Source organism: the organism of the source record quoted next, unplaced genomic scaffold, assembly GCF_019419815.1.
Source record: "Pyrus x bretschneideri cultivar Hongxiangsu unplaced genomic scaffold, Pyrus_bretschneideri_v1 Contig41, whole genome shotgun sequence".
Lineage (NCBI taxonomy): Eukaryota > Viridiplantae > Streptophyta > Magnoliopsida > Rosales > Rosaceae > Pyrus > Pyrus x bretschneideri.
The window spans coordinates 3,695,147-3,718,578 of NW_025999735.1; the positions used below are offsets into that span (position 1 = coordinate 3,695,147).

The 23,432-nt window shown below is 37.8% G+C and overlaps 1 protein-coding gene and 1 long non-coding RNA gene across 2 annotated transcripts; one reads left to right on the forward strand and one right to left on the reverse strand.

The window, feature by feature from the left end:
* Positions 1 to 1,618: 1,618 nt before the first annotated feature.
* Positions 1,619 to 3,623, reverse strand: LOC125469300. Its single transcript, XR_007251644.1, has 2 exons — positions 2,203 to 3,623; positions 1,619 to 2,091 (listed from the first exon to the last, which is right to left on the reverse strand). It is a non-coding gene; the product is annotated as an uncharacterized LOC125469300 (long non-coding RNA).
* Positions 3,624 to 6,198: 2,575 nt separating this feature from the next.
* Positions 6,199 to 8,724, forward strand: LOC103948536. The gene is made up of 3 exons (XM_048566303.1): positions 6,199 to 6,354; positions 7,343 to 7,387; positions 7,903 to 8,724. The coding sequence occupies exons 1-3, from the start codon at positions 6,228 to 6,230 to the stop codon at positions 8,187 to 8,189; spliced, it is 459 nt and encodes a 152-aa protein (XP_048422260.1). The 5' UTR covers positions 6,199 to 6,227; the 3' UTR covers positions 8,190 to 8,724.
* The last annotated feature ends 14,708 nt before the right edge of the window (positions 8,725 to 23,432 follow it).

Below are 23,432 nucleotides of genomic sequence, written 5' to 3' on the forward strand. Positions count from 1 at the left end.
GCTCTGGATTTTTGGGTTGGCTCAGATCTATGAGCATATCATGTGCATGTTATGTACATACAATGAGCATATCCTGAAAAATTCATCTAACAAAACACAAATTGCCAATTTTTAGTAAACACCATCACAATATTCAAACAAGGTAAGGAATCCCATGATATAGAAGAGGGAGAAATTGATTAAATTTTGTTTCACTATTACTTCATACAACTCTTGGGTTTATTTCCCTTCCCCAAATATGAAAACGCTCACTTCTTTAATCCCACTAATCTGCAAATATTGGAAGGAAGAGAGCAAACAACAAATGAGTTTTCTTATTTTTTGGTCAATAACAAATTGGGTTTTCTTATTTTTGGTCAATGACAAATGAGTTTTCTTGTTTGGGTGGTGTTGACCACCCATGTTCAGGATGTTCATAGAGAGAGAGAGAGAGAGAGAGAGAGAGAGAGAGAGAGAGCTTTGTTTCCAGGAAGCACCGTGTGTGCACCATCATTTAATGACTGGGCTTTGTTCCCACCCTCGATGTGAGTCCAGTGGTGATGGTCTCGAGCCTCGATTGTTTGTCATGTTGTTGGAAAATGTCCAGAAAACTCTCAAGCCTTGATTGTTTGTCATGTTGTCAGAAAATGGCCAGAAAACTCACAGCCTACTTGAGTTTCGATCCCAACGATCGGGAATGAGATTTGTGACAAGGCTAAGTGTTTTTGACTGGTGAGGACGAGATGAAATTGGTGGTGGCTTCGTTTTAGACGGTGTTGGTCAGGATGATTGTGCACTGTGTGTGCACAATGAGAGTAGGAGAGAGAGTGCGTGAGGGAGAAAGTGAGAGAATAGAGGAGGGAGAAAGAGAGTAGAGAGAGAAAAATTAAGAAAATGGGAGGAAATAACCCATTTATATACGAGGGCAATTAAGTCATTTTAAAGTGTAAAGAAAAATCATATTTCTGTCTGATTATTGTGCATGGCATATGCATATTCGAAAAATCCTATTTTTGTTCCAAGATTAAGAAAGTGTCTTATTTATGGTTCTTTCCCTATTTTTATTCCTAGTCCTTTCGAGGGGATTGAAAAACTCAAGTCCATTAAGGAGGGTGTAGTCAAATTAGGATTACGTAGGATTTTAATAGATTTTAAAATCTAGGGATAGTCAATCATGATTTTGAAAGAGGATTTTAAGACTTTGAAATCATATTGTAGTCAAATTAGGATTTAAGATGATTTTAAAGAATATATCCAAATTTAAGGGTAGTCGATTAAGATTTTAAAAAAGTCCACACAATTCTGAAGGTAGTGAGAATTCCAAAGATTTGCTAGGATTTTAATGGGAGAGGGATTTTGATGGATTTGAGGGTGGTGGTATAAATTAGGGCTGGGCACGGGGCGGGCCCAAATTTGGAAGAACTGGACCTACCCATTTTAAAATGTAACGGGGCGAGTCGGGTCAGGTATAGGGATTTAAGTTTGGGAACCGGACCTAACCCGACCCGTATCAAACGGGCCGGTTCAGGAAGGTCCACAGGTCCAATAACATTTTTTTTTCTTTTTCCAGTTATGGGCATACTAACATTGAAGCAGAATGAGGAGTAGTTCCGTTGCCGATCAAAAAGGAAGAAGCTTGTAGAACCAAAGAGCAAGTTACGTCCATCATGTAAAATTTCTGTTACAAATTCAACAAAAACCAGTAAATTACATGATTTCTAATTCATGGTCGATGAACTACTTAGGAAAGAAAAAAATACCTGCAAAACCCATATCACAAAATTTTCCCAAACCCCTAAAAAACCCAGAAAAACCTAAATTAAATTCCCCTACAAAACCATTGGGAAACCCAAATCAAAACCAATTTGGGTTTTTTGAAAATTGGAAGCATAATCGCAACAAGGGGCTCAACAAACTCAAGTTCTTGGCGTCGATGAACTCATTCGACGAAGATGGTGGTCAGGTGGTGTGTGGCAGGGACCTCGATATACGGAGATGGTGATCAGGTGGTGGGTGGGAGGGACCTCATTCAGGGTTGATGGTGATATGGCGGTACAGATTTAACCCACAGATCCCTACGGTGACCCTTGTGGCAGCGAACAATGGATAAACCTACATGCATACAATACGACGCCGAATTGAAAGCCGAGCCAATAGAATCAAAGCCGATCTGGCACAAAACGAAAGGAAAAGATCAAGTATTATAGGTAGATCTGCGTTTACCTCGGGCTTCAACCAGTGATTCGCAGCCATTGATTGAAATGCACTGTACAGAGATTACCGAAGAAAAAGATGCGATGAGGGCTTGGGAATACGAAAACAGGGACAAAGGAAGGAGCAAAGAGACACAACCAGAGCCGCCACTTTTATCCCTCGTTTATATAAGGATCTGGATCCCCTAACGGGGACGAGACTGAGAGTCAATCTGGGAGAGAGAGATCAAGATGGATGAGAGTCCAAAGTTAAGATGTTTGAGAGTTGAGAGGGAGGAAGGTTAGTCTGGAGAGGAACGAGTCTTCCAGAGACTGAGAAAACATCTGCAGATGACTAGGAGATCAAATCTCCAGATATTGGACGAGGTATACGGTTCGGGCCAGGGGCTCGTTTTCTTAGCAATTTAGACCCGCCTTGCCCCGCAACTAACATGAACCCAATTCGATCCGCCCCATTTCATATTTTAAAACACTAGACCCACCCCGTACTCGCCTGTACCCGTCCCTACCCGCAGATCCAAGACCTGTTTGCCCACCCCTAGTATATAAATGCCAAATGCCATCAAGAATCCAGCCATTACACCTCTGATTTCTTTTCGTGGTACTGTCTTCCACCAAAGACATAACTAGGTTTGCCTTCTCCTTCTTTCTTCTGTTTGCATGTCAATCTTTTGTCGAATTAGGGTTTGTTTTCTTCAGAGTTCGTTTTGGGATGTATTTTTCTGAAAGTCTTTTTAGAGGAGGAAGGTTGCATATATTCACAGCCTAGGCATGTTCTTACCCTCTTGATTTTTCAGTTCACTCTTTCTTCATAGTTTCTACTTTGATTATTCTTTTGGAATATGTTTGTTTTGTTTACCAAGACAATCTTTTTCTTTAATAGGAGAGAAATTTTGAATTTTTTGGGGTGTAGGAAAAATTTGAATTTACCAAAATTGTAACAATTTTTGGGTGGGTTAGACGCATGCAATTGAAAAAAATATTGGGTTTTTCGTTTGGATTTGATTCAATTCGTGAATTTGCCAATTATGTTTGTTTTTGTTTGATTAGAAAATGGAAAGACATTGTTTTTGGGGAATTTCCTTTGCTGGTTTGGTGAGTTAGGGTTACGCAAATTTGGCCCGTAGGTTGTTTGATTAAATGCTTCAAAGAAGTATCTGATGAATCAGTTGGGTTTTTTTGCTCCTCTTTTTTGTCTAATGAAGTTCATGTTGGTTTTAATTGGTTTTTGTATAATATTTGTAATGTTGCGGCAATTTTTTACATGAATTTGATGTTGCTTAGATTTTGGGTTGATATGTATAACTTATAATTTGAAATGGTGGAAGAACAAATTGGGAAGAAATGTATTAGCCACTTGTAACTTTGATAAAAATTCATGAAAAAAGTCTACATAAATCTTAAGAAATCCATACAAATCTATAATATAGAAATTCATATAAATCTACCAAAATCTGTATAGACTTGTTGAATCTATTAAAATCCCTTGAAATTTGTCACTTAAAAAAAATCTATTAAAACTTTGAAATCCAAATTGACTACATCCCGTTAGTTTTTAAGACGTAATGTAAATTTGTAATGACTGAACCAGCCAACGATCTTTGGCGTCTTACATGTAGTTTAAGGTTTTCTGTAAAACTTTTTGTTCTTAACCGAAAAAAGATCTTTAACGTGCGGCGCATGCATGTTAAGGTTTTCTGCAGTCCATTTCACACTTTGGTCCGCCTGGGGACTCATTTGAAAAAAGAAATTGGAAGGAAAATAAAACAGAAGGAAGAATGGTCCATGGTTGGTCAGTTCAAGCATTACCAACTCTTATAAGCTATAAAGCAAGCGTAATTCAACTCTTGAAAATGTTCTTTACAAATTGGGCAATTTGTTACTCTTTGCTAGCAAACATTTGGAAAGGGAAGCTGCCTTGCTTCTAAAACCTTAACTATGAAGTTACTAATTATACTTTAATCTGTTTTAGCCTTAAATTAGATGATAAGGATCCGATCTGAATTTGATACTTATGGATTGACAAGTTTGATCCCATGATTTGAATACGATCCGGATTCACTGATTTGATTATAAACAGATCAAAGTTGATCCGTTTCCAAACAAGGTTTTAAAAAACGTTAGGCGCTAGTCGGGCGGTGGGTTAGCGCCTAGTGCCTAGGCGGCTAGGCGGGATCTAGGCAAGCGCCTAGGCAGCCTAGGCGGATTTAGGTAAATTTCTTGTATATCTCGTAAATAAGTACACATAAAAAATTATACTTGTATGAAATCCATGAATAAGATAATAAAAGAATGATAAAATACAAAAATAGTATCCAACAAGTGTTCAAAATTTAAAAACACATTAAACATATATGCTATATAACTTAAGACATTTTAAATGGTTATATCTTATTTTTGAAACATAAAAGTAAAAACCCACCAAAAACCGGTCTGAAAGTTTAGTTTGTTGAGGTCAGAAATCATAAAAAGACAATTATGGAGAGGTGCATGCATCCTTCCTTCACCATTTCATAAAGCACACCACACGTGACCCCTCCCTTCCACCCATAGTCCCATCACTCAAATCAGCCTAGAGACTCCCAAACCATTTTGACAAAACCGGAAACTTTTCTTTTTTTTTTATTCTTTCCATCCTTCAAATCAGCTTAGAGGCTCCCAGACTATTTTGACAAAACTGAAAACTTTTCTTCTTTTTTATTCTTTCATTTTTCTTCATCGTCTTCATTATCTTTCTGTTACCTCTTCCTCAGTTCTTTTTTTTTTTTTTTTTTTTTCGTTTTCCTTCTGTAAATTCTCCCTTCTTTTTTTCCTCTTTTTCTGTTTTGCGCTTTTAAGTTCCTCTTCTTCGGTTGATTTCAGAGAGGGAGTCGCAAAAGCTAAGAAGGTCGTGGTGCACAAAGAGAGGGAGTCGAAGCGGCGAGAAAGCTTTTACGATTCTAAGTATGTGTTTGGAATTTCTTCCTAGGAAACCATTTCACTCCTTCTAGACTGCCGCCTAGACCGCTCAGGCCGCCTAAGAGCGCCTAGGCGGACGCCTAACAGCTCCCTGATTTTTCTTAACGATTTGGACCTAATCGGATCGGCACACCTACGCCCAACGTCTAGGCGCCACCTAGGACGTTTTTTAGAACACTGATTCCAAGTCTACTCGAGGCCTAACCAAGAAGAGTTTTTTAGTGTACTAAGAATACGGGCCAGTACACCACGTGTCATAATAAAAATGGAGAAACACTTGTAAAAGAAATTCTCTCCACATACATTTTGACATATGATGTACCGACTCATGTTCTAGTCACATGAAAAAATCTCTCATAACCAAGCCGCACAACGAAACAATATTTTAATCTCTGGAACGAGGACGTCAAACCATTAATTAGTTGAACATTAGCATTAGTGTGGGAGCATATTGTCGCTCCATTAGTAAATTAACGAATCTTGTTTTATTTACCAAGTCACAAAGCATATGACATCAAATATTACATTACATACGAAGATATAGAGAGACTGGCGTCTACTTTTTATAGGAGCTAACCTAGTGGACCTCTCATCTATGAATTATCTTGCCCTTTGAAAGTATATATATGCATGTTAATGTGTGATTTGAGAGACTGGCATCAACTTTTAATGGCTGAATTAACTCCTGTGGATTCCCCCTAAGTTGTATTTTATAGATGAGTAATGCTAGAGATCACATATGTATATTGTATTTGTGTACCATTTTATGTGACAAATAATTCATACAATCAACATTTAATCAGATAAATTTCTTAATTGACATGGTATGTACACATCACTTGCCAAATGAGATAATACATCAAAGATGTGGTATTTGCAAAAATATGGTCTCCCGAGCATATTCCTTTATAGATATTGGACATAAATATTACACTTCAAATTCATTTGTATTATATAGATGTGTGTACATATAAGTATCGGATGTGTGTTGCGAGTATGCATGTTTCACACTTCACAGAGACAGAGACAGAGAGAGAGAGAGAGAGAGAGAGAGAGAGAGAGAGAGAGGAAGAGGAGATGATAAGCATGGAAGGAGAGGTAAAACTCAATATCCCTGCAGAGAAAGCATGGGAAATGTACAGAGACAATGAGATCATTAGCAAAATAAACCCTGAAATGCTTACAAGTGCTGAATACATTGAGGGTTCGTTTACTAATACATAATTAAAATAGGGGGAATTGAATTGAGGAGGAATTGAATTGATGTGGAATTGAATTGGGAAGGAATCAAAATTAGATACCTATGAAATGTGTTTACTAAATTGTCAAAAAACAGAATAGGAATGATGTTGGTTTCATATAAGTTGTTTACCAATTCACTTCTGAATTGGAATCAAAATCATTTGATTACTAAACTGCCCTTGGTCTAAATGAATTATTTTATGTGATAATTAGTATAATTTAATTTTCATACAATCTTAACCCATAAATGATTGAATTTTCTATCTCTTTATAAACTAATTTTTTAACATTTTTATTTTGACCCTTTCAAACCTAATTTTTTTATACCCACCCCATAACTTCCCAAGCCAGCAGCCCAAGTTTTCTACCTTTTGAAACTTAATTTTTAAAGTCATTTCTCTTCTCCCCAGTATCCTTCGCCAGTCCTCACCAGCGACTACCGCCACCACTCTCTCCCTCCTCCTCCATTTTATTTTCTGTGGATCCTTCATCATCATTTCCTTTGCATCCATTGATCTGTCTTGCGCGTCGCACCTCCATCCCCACACAACCACGATGCCACAACCAAAGAACAACTAGCTCACTACGATATCTGAAGACACCCTAGGATTCTTGAGATTGGTTCCCTAGGCACAGGGAGGTGAAAGGGAGGCAGGCAGAGAGGTCTGGGCTTGTTGATTTGAGTGGCAGATTTGGAGTTTTTCAGGAATTAGATGGTGTTATAATGGGTAGAAACTTGTATTCCGGATTCCCCCTTTGTCCCGGAACTCAAATGACACCTCCTACTCAGGAGTTCAATTCCTCCAAAATTCGGAATTCAATTCCTATCTTTCGAGTGGACCCCACCCATTTTGATTCCTTCAAATTTTAGTAAACACAAGAATAACTCATAATTGAAATCACACTCCGACTTTTGATTCCAATTACGGACACGTAAACACGCCCTGAAGGCGACGGTCACCCGGGAAGTTTCATACTCTTCAAACTCGGTTCTGGTACCTCTCTAGCCTCTCTTCTCTTCTTTCCCAATGTTCGAAGAGGTTTAAAGGTCGAATCTCCTGTTTTATTGATAAGAAAAGAGAAAAATATGGATGATATACGGTAGAGCTGGCTATCGTCACTAAAGTAAATAACTTGAATAGCATGTAAATATTATATTGATAACCTATTAGCGAGTTAGGGCTCGTTTATGATTTAATAAGAAACAGTTCTGCTCATAAGTTATTTTGCTAAAAGTTCTGTTATTATAACTTGTAGAAAATTTTGTTAAAAATTCAAGTGCTTGGTGACAAAGAACTTGGATGGGTTCCATACGAAAGAACTTGAAAGTGCTTCATGTGAAGAATAACACAACACATGTTTTCAATTTAATTTAAGATCCATAAGTGCTATTAAGTTTTTCTGTTCAACGTAATAAAAAAACATTTTCTGTTGTCATAAAACACTTTTACGATTCATGTGTGAGACCACAGCAATAACTTACGGTAATATTCATGTCTTAAACATGTAGCTGTGCGCAACTATGTAAAGGAATCAGTGGAGAAGATAGAGAAGGTAGAGAACGGTTGGTCTGTGACCTACTGCGTCATCGGAGGTGAACTGCAGAAAATGTACGATCCATACATTGTCACCTTCTCATTCCTTCCTGCCCAAGAAAAAGGAAAAGACGAAGAGATGTGCATTGCAAAATGGCAAGTTGAGTACGAGACACTGATCCCAACAACTCCCCCACCAGAGAAGGCAAGAGATGCTGCTCTTGCATTTCTCATGTGGTTTGATAGGTTTGCTTCAGCCTAAAAAAATGGAGAGAGACTTTGGTGCAGTGAGTTGTATGCTTCTTTGTCGGTATTTCTTTCTTAATATTACACATCAAATGAGGGGACAGATAGACGCAAAGCGTGTACCAGACTCTGTTGCATTAGTTTTCTTTGTTTTCACAAATGGGAACAAGATGGTCCAATAATGTTGATGTCGTAACGAAAACAAAAATAAACATTGTGTTTGGCATTGAGGTTTGTACATTTTGGTGGCGTTTTATGGTTTTAATCCCTAACCCCTTTTTTATTATTATTTTTTTCCAAATTGATTTATTAACTTTTAAAATCAAAGAGAAAAATAGTGGTATCAGTTACAAAAGTTGGCATAAAGAGTCATATGTCAGGCGCTTTATGACTTTTTGAAGAACATTTCGGTCCTAGAAATTGGGTTTTATCCCCCCAGTTTCCGGCTACTCTCTATCTTTTTTTTTTTTTTTTTTTTTCCTACCTGGAATTTTAAAAATATTCGAGAGAAATAGGTGGTAGCTAGTAATTCAAATTCTTTGACTAAAATACTCTTGAAATATGTTCACATATATAATTCAATTGTGCTTATCTCATTCAGTTAATTTTTTTTCAGAGAAGGATAAGGCGAGATTAGCTCTTTGTCAACAATCATATGCGAGGCACCAACTCTCTCCCAACTAATAATATTAAAAGAAAATTAAATAAATAAATAAAAAAAGGTAAAACAAGCAGGGGTACTAGGCCAATTCCCGCTGAAAAATAATTAACAAAAATGACGTGTTCTGTTTCACAAAATTTTCAACTTTAGTCGCTTGAAATTGTAAATACCATAGTTCTGCTGATCATTAGTGCCCTAGTCTTGGTCTAAAAGCTTTAAGATTTCACTGCTACCATCCACCTCCTCCTCACCATCGTTCTGCTCCTCATGGTATAGTACTTCACTGACAATATTGGATTTGATCTCCTGGTTGACATTCCCTCTGATCAGTCTCGGCTGCCTCCATGGTTGTAACTTTTGTTTATTTATTACACGACAAAGAACATAGTTTGCCTGCAAACATGAAACGCACGTACAAGATTAGGGAACTGTTTTTTACTTTAATCAACATATAATAAAGCATTTGAATCGATCCCCCACAATTAATCCCCCTCATTGCCACCCAAAGAATGATTGAAATAGTTCTTAATCCACTGGTTATGGAGAAAATACAAATAAATTAATCAATATTCAGTTGAGAAACTTTTTGAAAGATAACTTGATTCATTAAGATTATAAATATGAAGAATTTAGATCGTAAATTATTCTTTTGAACTTTGGATCTAAGGATATTTAGCAGTTATAGTTAGCAATAGTTGAAATCTTTCTAAGAGGCGGATAGCCTCTTGGATTTTTAATTAACAAATAAGTTTTAAGAACCAAGATTGCTAAGTGGTCTATGTATATGTGTGTATATATATGTATATATTAATTCATGCGAAGAAGAACAAAGTTATTCAACGGTGATTCTAATTCATGAAAACCCTGATAAAAAAATTACGTACAGCGTTCATAAGTAGTATTAAAAATAAATAAACCCTGTTAAAACAGAAACTAATTAAGACGAAAGATGGAACCCAAATTTATCGAAGATAGCCACAGCAAAACCAAATCACTCAATGTTGAACATGCATGACAAGGATTTTTAAAAACAAAAAGAAGATAAACAATGACAATGCACAAGAAGGATAAGTCTGGGAATTAAATCAAGAAGAAATAAGTAAGACTACAAGAAATCATATAGTATATTTAAGACTGAAAATTAAGCATGTATTTAATATTACTTAATTACTTTGTTATTCTTGTCCAGAAAGCGCTTGTCAAGTCGAAACTCATGCATAACCCAATCTCCCTTTGCCTTAGAAGCTAGGATGCATGGACATGGACACGAATACGGGGATACGACACGATACGACACAGGGACAAGTCAAATTTCTAAAAATGAAGACACGATACGTCAAGGATACGGCAATTAAAAATATATATAAATAAATAAATATATCTAAAATATTATAAAATAAACATTCAAATTTATTACTCAAGTTTAAATTTATTTCAATAAACTCCAAACAATTAGAAAGATAGTCCATCCAACAAGCAATTAGTCTTCAAACTTGAAAAATTAAAATGAACATCCAAACGAAAATTAAAAAAAGCGAAGTCTCATTCAACTTCCACATTCATGATGTCTCCTCCAGTAACTAAAGTAGTCTCCAATGACGGTTCATCAAGTGAAAGGTTAGCTATTTCAAGCATCCCGACACTTTCTTCACCCAAGTTTTCAAAGCCATCTCCTCCAACATCCCACAATTGAGTAATACCTTCCTTGTAGGTTGAGCTATTCCTTGATAAAAGACGAAGATTATTATGCACAAATACCAAATCCTCAGCTCTTTGTGGTGTAATCTTGTTCCTTCTTAAAGAGTGAATAAAACTATAAGTGCTCCAATTTCTTTCACAACAAGAGGAGGAACAAGGTTGTCCAAGTAGCTTCAATGCTATGGATTGGAGACTAGGTGTAGAAGCTCCATGGACAATCCACCACATCACTGGTTCCAAATGAAATCTATCATTCATAGAATCAATAGCTCCAAAGTCATTCAAGCACATAGAGAAAGAGGCATACTCCACATTGATATTTCTTCTAATTTCCTCATTGGAAAAGTATCTCTCAAAGCACTTTTTCCTTTCAATTGTAAGTTCAACATCTCGGTGTGGAGCAAGACGACTAGGGTCTTCTTGGAGCCATTCTGAACTATAATACCTAAAATAAAAGAAATAAAAGTTTAAAAATGTACTCATAAAGCTAAAAATTAATCTAGAAGAATTTATAAGTAAGTTAGCAAAATCATTACCTTGGATTTAATGAATGTGCCAAACAATGAAGTGGTGTGCTACTTTTAGTCCATCGCTCCAATAAAATGCGATACACCGCATCAAAAAAGCTGCTTTTGTCATGTAATGCCTTGCGCTCATTCCTGTATATAGCAGCTTTCACCTTTTCAATCATAGCATCCCACCACTCATACACCAAGTGAAGACAAGGTTTATCTGTGTCAGCCATTCTAATAACCTCATATATTGGAGCTGCAAAGAAAAGAATATAATCTTCTCCCAAAAATCCTCATCCAATATCTTTTGTTTCACTATCATTGCTTTAACCAAATCATCTTCTTTGTACAAAGCCCAATTTGGGCTAATCACCATTTGTTGTAAACCTTCCTTTATTTCCTTAAATCTTCTAAGCATCACAAGTGTGGAAGCAAATCTGAAAAATTTAAAAATTAGGACAACTTATAATTAAATAAGGAAAAAAGAAAAAAAAAGTGGAGAAAACAAACCTTGTTTCGGCAATGGAAAGTAACTTTAGTTTGCAATGTTCATTAAACATGGACAATCTCATGCTATGGTTCATAATAAAAAAAATTATGGACCAAGCATCACTAGCAATAGTTGAAATCCAATTGCAGTCATCATAGGAAACTTCTGTTTGTTTCGGAGTACATATACTCTTCAAAGCAAGATTAAGAGTGTGAACAACAAAGAGTGTCCAAAAGATATGGGGATAGTGGGCCTCAATAAGTAACCCAACAGCTTTACAAACAGGGGCATTATCAGTGATCACTTGAACAACATTTTCATGACCAATTTCTTTAATAGCTTCTGTAAGAAAGTTGGCAATACAATGCTTGTCTTTGTATTCACCTTCACAATTAATTGCTCTCAAGAACATTGGCCCACTTTCACAAGTTGCCATAATATTAATAAGTGGTCTCCTTTGAGCATCTGTCCACCCATCACTGCAAACACTTACACCTTTAGTGCTCCATGTGCGCTTGATTGGTTGGAGGCACCGCTTAATGTGACTCTTCTCTTGTTGCAGAAGAGTAGTTCTCAGTGCGTTGTAACCTAGTGGAACATACCCTGGAAGTGTAGAAGCACGAACATATGAGTTCCGATAGTGCGGATTTCTTGCAAGGTTAAATGATAAGCCACCTGTATAAAACATCCTTGCAACTTCGGCATCACATTGATCTCGAGCCTCCTTGTTAAAAGCTTTACTGAGAGGCCCACTTGTTCCCTTTCTCTTCTTTGGATCAAGATTTGCTTCAGGTAGATCATAACAGAATGAACCAGTATTGAGCAACGAAACATGTTTAGGAGCAGAACTCTTCAACTTGTATTCACACTCTCGAACTAACTTATTCATTTCCGCAAGAGTTTCATCAGTAACCTTGTTGCAAGGCGCGATCCCATTTCTAGACATTTTTAACAAATGAAACTTGACCCTAGAGTAGGATCCTTTATAAGTTTTTTTGACAATAATTGCACTCAAATTTAGTATTTCCTCCTCCTCTATTTCCCACTTTTTCGAGCTTTTTGACATACTTGCACAGCAGAGCATTATAATTTTCAACAATCTCATCCAGATTAGCATTATCATTCACATGAATATCAGGGTGATTCATTTTCCTAAATTAACAAACATATAAACAATAAAAGTCAATTCATCGTATAATCGTATAGACAAAGACTAATACATGAAAAATTTATTTTAACTTAAGAAATAAAAAATGCATCATGAAAGCATATACATAAAATATTATAATCTAAATATCTAGAACACTGTATTCCAAATTTACATAACAGATTAAGCTAAAATCATGAAAGCACAATAATATCTAGACCAGTGAGCTAAATATCATGAAAGCACAATAGTATATTATAATATAATATATAAAATACAATAATAATATTATATACAAAAAGCAAAAGGGGCTTTTGGCTTTTCCAATCTATATAACAGATAAGCTAAAGGTCATTGAATCAGTCAAAGCAAAAGGCCTTTTAGCTTCGAAATTAAAAACAGAAAAATAGGCTTTCCTTTCAGTTGCAGAGATGGGTTCTGCTTCTGGGAATCAGATTGAGCTTCAAAATTAACAAAGTGAAAATGAAGTCGAAAGCTCTAACTAGCAGTTGCAGACGGAGACAATGGAGACGACGAAGCAGTTGGACGAAGACGACGAAGCAGTTAGACGGAGACGATGGAGCAGTTGCAGACGACAAGTCTGATTTCTAAGGTTCGAGTGAAGAAAAATAGGTAAATCATTATTTTATACCCAAAATCGTTTTGGGTTTTAGCCAAACAATCGTTTCAGTTTAGCTAATTGGAATCAATCACGATTCTGTGCGGATTTTTTGATTTTTTTTTTCTTCTGATTATCCTCTGAGTTAGTTGGAAACGTATCCGAAAAGTGTGATATGTGTATCTCGACAGTTTGATACGCGTATCTCATCAATAAACAACATATCCCTTCATTCCGATACGTATCGGGCTCGTATCCAAGCGTATCCTATTCGTATCCGTATCCCTGCGTGTCAGATACGGGATATACTGGTTGTTACCTGTGTCCATGCATCATAGCTTAGAAGTCAAACCCTCTTTCGGAACGTAGGATCATTTTCGCTAAACCCGATATGAGTCTCAGTCGCTGCTTGAGTATCAAGTTTAACGTTAAAGAGATTACTACAGGCCCAGCAAATCAAGTAGACAAAGAACTTTCGAGTGAAACGCAAAGTGGATGGTTCTTTTGATCGACACATAGCACGTCTTGTCGCTAAGTGTTCCAACCAACAAGCAGGTCTTGATTACGAAGAAACTTTTAGTCTTGTTGTCTAACCAGGGACTATTCGTACAATCCTTGCCTTGGCGATTTGCAAAACTTGGACTTTACAACAATTCGATATTCGTAATGCCTTCTTGAATGGAATCTTGCTTAAAGAGGTCTATATGAAACAACTGTTAAATTATGTGATTTTTGTACAATGATTCAATGGATCTAAGAAAGATTTCTGGAAGAAGGATTGAATAATTTCAGAGAGCTTCACAGTGATGGAAGCCTCACACTCATTTCATTGAAATTGCTCACTCTCTCTCTTACATAGCAAAATGAATATTACCGTTGCACTGAGGAGGGAATATCGCCCTTCTCTCTCCTCTAACAGAATGAAAACAATCTCAACCATTCATGTTATCTATCCTATGAGATAGTTACATGTGTCACTCAACACCACTTACTCTAACTTAATCTAGAGCATCCATTTGGAATGTAATCCAAGGGCTCTGATTAAAACAAGTAAAAACATAAACTTATTTTAGCTAAAATCAATTAAATACTAACACTCCCTTCTAAGTATTTAGCTGAAATCACTCCCAAAGCTTTCCTCAATACTTAAATCGATCCCTTGCCAATGCTTTTGTAAATATATCAGCAACTTGTTCCTCAGTTCTGCAATAGATCAAGTCAACTTCACCATTTTGCAGTGCATCTGTGATGAAATGGAACCTTCTATTTATGTTCCTTGTCATGTGGTGTGCTACTGGATTCTTTGAAATTGCAATGGCAGAGGTGTTATCACATAGGATTTGAGTAGGCTCCACTTGTTCCTGTTCAAAGTCTAAGAGAACAAACCTTAACCATATGGCTTGAGCAGTTGCTTTTGCAGCACCGACATACTTAGCCTCTGCAGTGGACAGTGTTACACTGCTTTGTTTGATTGAAGCCCAAGAAAATGCTCCATAACCAAAACTAAAAGCATATCCAGAAGTGATTTTCATGTCATTCTCTCTCCCTGCACAATCACTATCACAATAGCCCATAAGCACAACATCTTTGCCTTTCTCATATGTAATCCCATAGTCCAGTGATCCTTGGATATGTCTCAGTACCCTCTTTGCAGTTCCCATGTGTTTTCTAGTTGGATTATGCATGAATCGAGCTAGCAAACTTGTAGCAAACATGATATCAGGTCTTGTGGTTGTTAGGTATAACAAGCTACCAACCATCTGGCTATAAAGACTTTCATCAGCCATCTTCTTTGCTGAGTTTTTCATTTGCTGCAAGTGGAGTTGCAACAGGTTTGCAATCCTTCAATCCGAACTTCTCCAATAAGGTTCTTGCATATTTCTTTTGATGCAGAAAAATGCATTCTTCTGCTTAAATCACTCTAAGCCCCAAGAAATGATGTAATAAACCAAGATCAGACATTTCATATTTTCTCATTATCTCTACTTTAATATCATCCATCAATGCACTTGAACTTCCGGAGTATATAATGTCATCCACATACAAGGATACAATGAGAATTCCTACCTTAATTGCCTTGATGTAAAGAGTTACCTCACTTGGACCTCTATGAAAACCAGAATTGTAGAAATAAGAGTTAATCTCTTTGTACCAGGCCTTTGGTGCCTGTTTTAAACCATACAAGGCCTTCTTGAGCTTGTAAACCTTGTCCTTCTTGCCTTTAATTACAAAACCAAGTGGCTGGTCTACATATACTTCTTCATTAAGAACCCCATTGAAGAATGCAGATTTCACATCAAGTTGGAACAGCTTCCATCTTTTCTGTGCAGCAAGCCCAATTAGAGTCCTAATAGTGTCAAGCCTTACCATAGGAGGGAAATGTCTCATTGAAATCGACCCCAGGCTTTTGAGGGTATCCTTTAGCAACTAACCTTGCCTTATTCTTCTATATAGACCCATCTAGGTTCAATTTTGTTTTGTAGATCCACTTGACACCAACTATTGGTTTATCAAATGGTCTATCAACAAGTTCCCAAGTGAAGTTCTTCTCTATCATGCCAATTTCTACCTCCATTGCCTTCTGCCATGACTCGTCTTGTGCTGCATCCTCAAAGTTCTCAGGCTCAACAATGCACAAGTTGCATTTTGCATATATTTCTGTCAAGCTTTTGAACTTCAAAGGAGTGTGATCATAGTCTTGGGGACCTATGTTATTCTGCATTGGAACCAATCTTGAGCCATTTTCAATTGTTTCACAAGTTTTAGATGCTGATTCATCATTTACATTACATCTGTCACTTGAACTCCCTTCTTCCTTTTGTTCACACATTCCCACTTCAGGTATTGGTACACTGATGGTCTTCTCAGATTGAGATTTCCAATCCCAGCAAGCATTTTCATCAACTATCACATCCCTTGACACAATTATCTTCTTTGAGACAAGGTCAGAAAGTCTATAACCTTTCTCACATATGCCATATCTCAAGAAAATGCATTTAGTACTGGTTTCATCTAGCTTCTGTCTAAGTTGACTTAGAATGTGAGCATAACATATAGAACCAAAGATCTTTAAGTGTTTGATTCCTAGCTTCCTCTCACTATATCCCTCAAAGGGGGTCTTCTTATCAAGAGACTTAGTGGGATACTTATTCAAGATGTACACTGTTGTGTTGACAGCTTCTACCAAGAAATCAAATGGAACACCCTTCTCAACCATCATACACTTTGCCATTTCCACTATGGTTCTATTCTTCCTCTCAGCAACACCATTCTGCTGTGGTGTGTAGGCCACTGTTAACTATTTTTCCATGCCCATTTCTTCACAAAACTCTCTGAATTCAATAGATGTATACTCCCCTCCTCTATCACTTCTCAACTTCTTCAATTTGTAACCACTTTGTAATTCAACTGTGGCCTTGAATTTCTTGAATTTGCTAAACACCTCAGACTTATTTCTTAAGAAATAGATCCAACACATTCGAGTGCAGTAATTTATAAAGGTAAGAAAATACCTATTCCTAGCCTTAGTAGTGATTTGCATAGGCTCACAGATATCTAAGTGAATGAGCTCTAGAGGAAAAGAAGCCATCCATGATACTTCCTTTGGAAATGTATCTCTGCAATGCTTCCCAAAGGCACACCCTGCACATATCTCATCTACTAACTTGAGCTCAGGCATTTCCACTACCATATCTTGGTCTTTAAGTTGCCTCAGACTTCCCATATTCAAATGACACACCCCGACCCGAAATGTCCATTAGGACTCCAAATTGAGCTGTGTTAACCGACACCTGGAAAGTGACGAAGCCATAAAGTACAGTGATGTGGAAAATGTCAATAAATTTGAACCTAAAAGTGCCTAAAGACTAGAGTGCACTGCGAGCGGGAACGAGCCCGTTTCATACACAATGTTAGAGCATAAGTAAAGTACAGTAGTGTGGGTAAGGATCATACCCTCAAAGGTAGCCACATATACTGAGATTTGCCATATACCCTCGTCGATACGAACTTTCAACAGCTAAAACCTGAAGGGGCGCAAAAACAAGGTGAGTGGGCCTGAAAATAAAGTTTTTAATAAAAACGTTTTTGAAAACATTATAACCCCTTACCGTAAAACCCGTATAATTTCCCAGAAAATAATAATACATATGTGTATAGAAATCATGCTCAAGAGTATTGAAAACCAAGCATATGCCATGTCAAATATCTCAGCAATGAAATAAGTAAGCCAGGTGAAATAAATTAATGTAAAATGATATGCCAGCCGAAGTCACCTAACGTGACCTGTACGGCTCTAAACCTGCACACGAGACGGAACCACCTAATGTGGTCTGTACGACAGCCTGGGTGTAAATAAATACGCTTAAGTGTTACGATCACGTGAAGGCTGTGTGAAGTAACGCAAGTCACCTACGAGTCAGAACCACTTAATGTGGTCTGTACGATAGGCTGGCACCTGCCTTAGATCTAAGGTGAGCGTACAGTGCGGGAGGTGAACGATCACGTGAAGGCTAACCTTGACCTCAAGCGGAGCACTAACACCGGGGTGCAGGATAATGAGTACCAAATGCAACTAGGCATAACCATGTACATCACAACCACTAATATCATAATGTACTCACCTGTAACTTACCTAATCTCTACAGCATCATGCAACATTATACATGACTACACCAATGCATATACTAAATATAACGCAAGTATGACATGGCATTTCAATCACATTTCATTTAAAATAATTTCTGGGAAAAACGTAAATTATACATACGTATATATATAGAAAACCAAAGCCCACTCACCTGGAGTCCGCGCTATAACTTCCTAGCACAAATATCAAGGCGTCACGAACGATTGCCGCCTAGAACAATTATCAAATCATGTGTTAGAATTCTTATCAATATAACATATAACTTACATGTCCTAATTGGGAATATCCACACATCGGAGTCCTGATCTGTAAGTTTCTAATATCCTCAAATATTACGTATTATAACGTATCAAAGTTTGATGACGATCCAATGGTTGGATCGTCGATTGCTATAATAATCAAGCAACGGACCTTAATGGAACTACGTTCAAATGATGGAAATTCATCAATAGGACTTCACCAATGGAATCAGGGTACTCAAATTTAGCCTAGGAAGGTCAGGGAACATCTCGGCCCACGCGCCATCGTAGCTGGTGGTCGGCCGTCCCAACTTGCCTGAAAATTCAACTATTTTTAAAAATTCTCAAACTTCATAGAAATGAAGATCTCAGTGAGTGGAGCAACTTTCGTACCTGTGACTAAGGCCAACTTGCCTAGGAAAAGCCTCAATTTCATGAAAACCCGCCGGAAACCCTTAAAATTGAGTAGTTGTTGATTCGCCACCAAAACGAACTCCGATGCCTCCACCAAAGCTTGGGCCTTGCTCCTGGGGTTGAGATGAGTCTTTTGGTGGTGATCATCGACGGTGAAACTCGCCGGAGTCACCGAAAAAAGGTTAAAACCGCCGGATGCCCCCGTGGGTTTGTGGCTTTGATTTGTGAATTTGGGTAAGAAATTTGGAAATCTAACACTACAGAGATGTAGGGCTCGTCAAGGGCTTTCCTTGTACACCAAGATCACCCAAAGTGAAGTTCGTACGAAGGATATATGAGCAAGTCAACTTGGCAGGTCAGGTGGAGAAACCGGGTTTGGCCGATTCTTTCCTTCTCTCTTCCCTCGTTTCCCTCCTTTCTCTCATCTTTCCTTTTCTGATTAGTCCGGTTCTTCCCTCCTGTCTCTCCTTTATACTCCATCTGCACCGACCATCCTTTGTTCCTTTTAATCTACGCCATACACGTGGCATCCCAAATTTTGCTCCAAAAATCTGAAATTTTCTAGATATTAACCAATTTACTAAAATGCCCCCAAATTTAAACGTTAATAACTCCTTCGTTATAATTCCAAATTGCGTTCCATTTGTGCCCACACGTCCATAGCGACAAGTTCTACAAGGATACGCTAAGAAAATGAATCTTACGTGACACAACACGGCAGTCAACAAAAGTCAACACTTTGCCTCGAAGGGCATTTTCGTAAATTCACATTTAAAAATTATAAAAATCGTAATAATTGGGGACGAGTCGTTACATCAAATGTCTTAGCCTCCTATGCCAAATTGCAGAAGACTGACATACAATAGCTTTTAGAGCAATCTACATCTCAGGTTTAAGTTTCAAGGGAAAACTCATGTTTCCTTTCATTGGTATTTTGGCTACCAAGTTGGACATAGATCTATCATCATATATTGTAGCAATTGTACCACCAAACACCAGAAAGTAACCATGTTCCATCATCTGCCCTACACTGAGCAAGTTTTCTTTTAAACCTGGAACTCACATCACTTCCTTGATATATCTTCTCCCCATTTTGGTTTCAACTACCAAATTTCCCTTTCCAATGACTTCATTAAGCTGACCAGTGCCTATTTCAACCTTAGCAGTCATTGTTCTACCAATGTCAACCAACAAATCCTCCCTTCCAGTCATATGGTTACTACATCCATTGTCTACATACCATGCATCTTCACATTTCTTCACTGTGGCATTATTGCAGACATAAAACATTATAAGAGTGTCATTGACTTGATTAACAAAGTTTACATGTTGGTTAGCCTTCTCCTTCTTTTCACGGCAATCTTTTGCAATATGCCCCAACGTATGGCAATTATGGCACATAGGCTTATCCTTGAACCAACATTCACCAAAATGTAGCTTATCACAGTGTATAAAAGGATTCTTGGCTCCTTCAGAGGTACCTGCAGCTTTTCCAGCTTGATTTGTTGTTCCATTATCCCCTTTCTTCCACTTTGACTTCCAAATCTTCTGTGGTTTGAACCCTTGATTCCCATTGTACTTATTTTGTTTTGGAGCAATATTAAGACTAACAAATGCCTTCTCAGTGTGAATCTCATCATGCCTATCAATTCTTTGTTCATACCCCTTTAGAATAGCAACAACATCTTGAACATCAACAGTGTCTAGATCCTTAGTATTTTCAATCACAGAAGCAATACTATCATACGATCTAGGTAAGCTTATCAGCAACTTTTGAACAACTCTTTGATTGCTAATATCTTCACCATAACTCCTCATTTGACTAAGCAAATCGACTAGCCCAACTAGATATGCAGAGAAAGCTTCATTTGCACCCATTCTAGTATATTCAAAATCACGGTATAAGCCTTGCAGTTTCACAGCTCCTACCTATTTATCTGCCACAAATTCTTGCTTTAGGACATTCCAAGCTGTGTGTGCAATCTCTTGGATGGCAATTCTCGGAAAGATCTGATCGAAAATCGCCCCTTGGATGATTCCAAATGCCTTTGCATCTTTGACTATGTTCTCCCTCATCAGCTTGCTCTCAGCTTCAGTGAGTTCTTCATCCTTCTTCGCTAGAGTAGCGAAACCCTTCTCGACAACATCCCAAAGTTCATGAGATCGGAATATGGTCTTCATCCGAATTTACCAGAAATCGAAGTTGTCTCCATTGAATACTGGTGCTCGAAGATCAACACCACTTGACCCAGCCATATGAGACTCGATTCAAGATCATTGAGATTTCTTCTCTGAATTTTCCTTTAGCAACAAAGCTCGATGATCAGTTCGAGTTCTTCGCTGCGCTCTTCACAGATTCACGCCCAGTTGCAGATGATGCTACCTGGCTCTAAGGCCATGTTAGATTATGTGATTTTTGTACCGTGAATCAATGGATCTAAGAAAGATTTCTGGAAGAATGATTGAATAATTTCAAAGAGCTTCACGGTGATGGAAGCCTTACACTCATTTCATTGAAATTGCTCACTCTCGCTCTTACATAGCAAAACGAATATTACCGTTGCACTGAGGAGGGAATATCACCCTTCTTTCTCCTCTAACAGAATGAAAACAATCTCAGCCCTTCATGTTATCTATCCTATGAGATAGTTACATGTGTTACTCAACACCACTTACTCTAACTTAATCTAAAGCATCCATTTGGAATGTAATCCAAGGGCTCTGATTAAAACAAGTAAAAACATAAACTTATTTCAACTAAAATCACTTAAATACTAACAACAACCACCTGGTTTGGTCGATTCCCAACACCCTAAGCATGTTGTCGTCTTCACTAAGCACTCTATGGTCTTAAACAAGCTCTAAGTGCTTGGTTTCAATGCTTAAACTCCTTTTTGCATAACCAGATGTATCTTTGTTTATTTATCACTCTTCCACATATTCTCTATATGCTTGTATATGTTGATGATCTGATTGTTACAGGCTCGAATTATGCTGCTGTTAATCAGTTCATTGTTACATTATGTGCCACCTTTGCCAGTCAGAAGTTGGGGGATCTTAATTATTTTCTTGGCATGGAGGCCATCCACAATGGCAGTCACCTTTCTCTCTCTCTCTCTCTCTCTCTCTCTCTCAGTCTCATTATACTTATGATTTGTTAAAAAAAATTAAGATGAATCTTTGCAAGCCAAGTCCCACTCCATTCCTCTCATCTACACGCTTATCTACACATGATGGTGATCCAATTTCTGAACCAGAGACATATTGTAGTATGGTTGGTGGGCTCCAATATCTTACTTTCTCACGCCTCAACATTATTGATGTTGACAATCAAGTTTGTCAATACATGCACAATCCATAAACTACTCATCTTTAACCAGTCAAGCGCATTTATCGCTATATTATCAAGGACACCGTTGCGCATGATCTCCTCTTCCGTTCCTCAACGGACTTCTCTATTCATGAATTCTCAAATGCTGATTGGGCTAGTTCTGTTGATGATCGTCGATCCACTAGTGGTGCGTGTATTTTCCTTGGCACAAACCTTCTGACTTAGACTGCTAAAAAGTAATCCACAGTGTCTTGCTCAAGCTCTGAAGCTGAATATCGCGCTCTTGCCACCACAACAGCTAAACTACGGTGGTTCTGCTATTTGTTTCGTGAGATTGGTCTTCCTCTTTATACTCCACCATGCATTTATGTTGATAATGTCTCCTCTCTTCAAATGACTGCAAATCTGGTCTTCCATGCTCGCACTCGACACATAGAAATTGACTACCATTTTGTTCATGAGTTAATTGCTCACGGGTTCCTTGCCACTCGACATATTCCTTCACAACATCAAATTGCCGATGTCTTCACCAAAGGACTATCTCGTGAATGATTCTCCTTCCTTATTTCCAAGCTCAATCTTCACTTTTTCCGTTTCTCTTGAGGGGGTATAAAGAGATTACTACAGGTCCAGCAAATCAAACAGACAAATCTGCCATTAGGACGTGATTTGCTGCACTGCATGATTCACTCAGTCTCTGTCTTCCCTGTTGTACTGTATTATAATACTTGCCTTCTATGGCTTTACAAAGTCAACTGATGTAATATGTATATATATACAATCAGTGATAATGCCAATAATCATGTAAATCAATCACAAATTATTCTCACCAATTCTCTACTCTTTTGCGTTCATACTTTTCCTTTCCAATCTCAAATCCTATAAACCTTAATAGGCTTATCGCTTTGGATTCTCCATGTAACGCTCTAGATGAGGTCCTCTCTACCCGTGAACCTTTCTCCGTCTTTCTTCTTTAACACGATGAAAAAGTAGAGACATCTTTCACTAGTTTGATCGAACAACTGCCTCCATGTTTCTTCGTTTCCATAAAGATCGCACTCCATCACGGCATTGCAAGAAAGCGGTAGACCGTGCTCCTTGTTGTAAAGAAAGTGAAGCAAAAGCTCTTTGTCGGATGGTTCGAAGTGACATCCGACTGGTAATCCCAGGCTGCTAGCAGTCTCCATGGTAATGAAGCTTGTACGTTCAAGATTCAATCGTCTCGAGGCTCGAAAGAACAGCGCGGCTGTTGCAGTTTGTAGGTTCAGGTTGTATGAAAACAAGAAGGGGCAAAATAAATGGAAAGCAGCTGCTAGGTTTTGTTTCCTAAAACTTGGAAGTCAAGGAAAGATACTAATTGGTGCAAATGCACTGGGTTTTGGATGTATATACAGTAGAGATTAGAGAATGACGGCATTTTAAGGGGTTAATATACAGCCGTTCATCGCTAGAAATATTTTGCATGGGCATGGGTCCTAAACCAGCATTTTTTCGGTTAGG

What these genes read in the sequence shown, in the direction of transcription:
- LOC103948536 (XM_048566303.1), top strand. Translation starts at nt 6,228, where the DNA reads ATGATAAGCATGGAAGGAGAGGTAAAACTCAATATCCCTGCAGAGAAA. An exon ending in AAGTGCTGAATACATTGAGG is followed by an intron (nt 6,355 to 7,342) that starts GTTCGTTTACTA and finishes CACGCCCTGAAG; the next exon opens with GCGACGGTCACCCGGGAAGT. An exon ending in ACTCTTCAAACTCGGTTCTG is followed by an intron (nt 7,388 to 7,902) that starts GTACCTCTCTAG and finishes TTAAACATGTAG; the next exon opens with CTGTGCGCAACTATGTAAAG.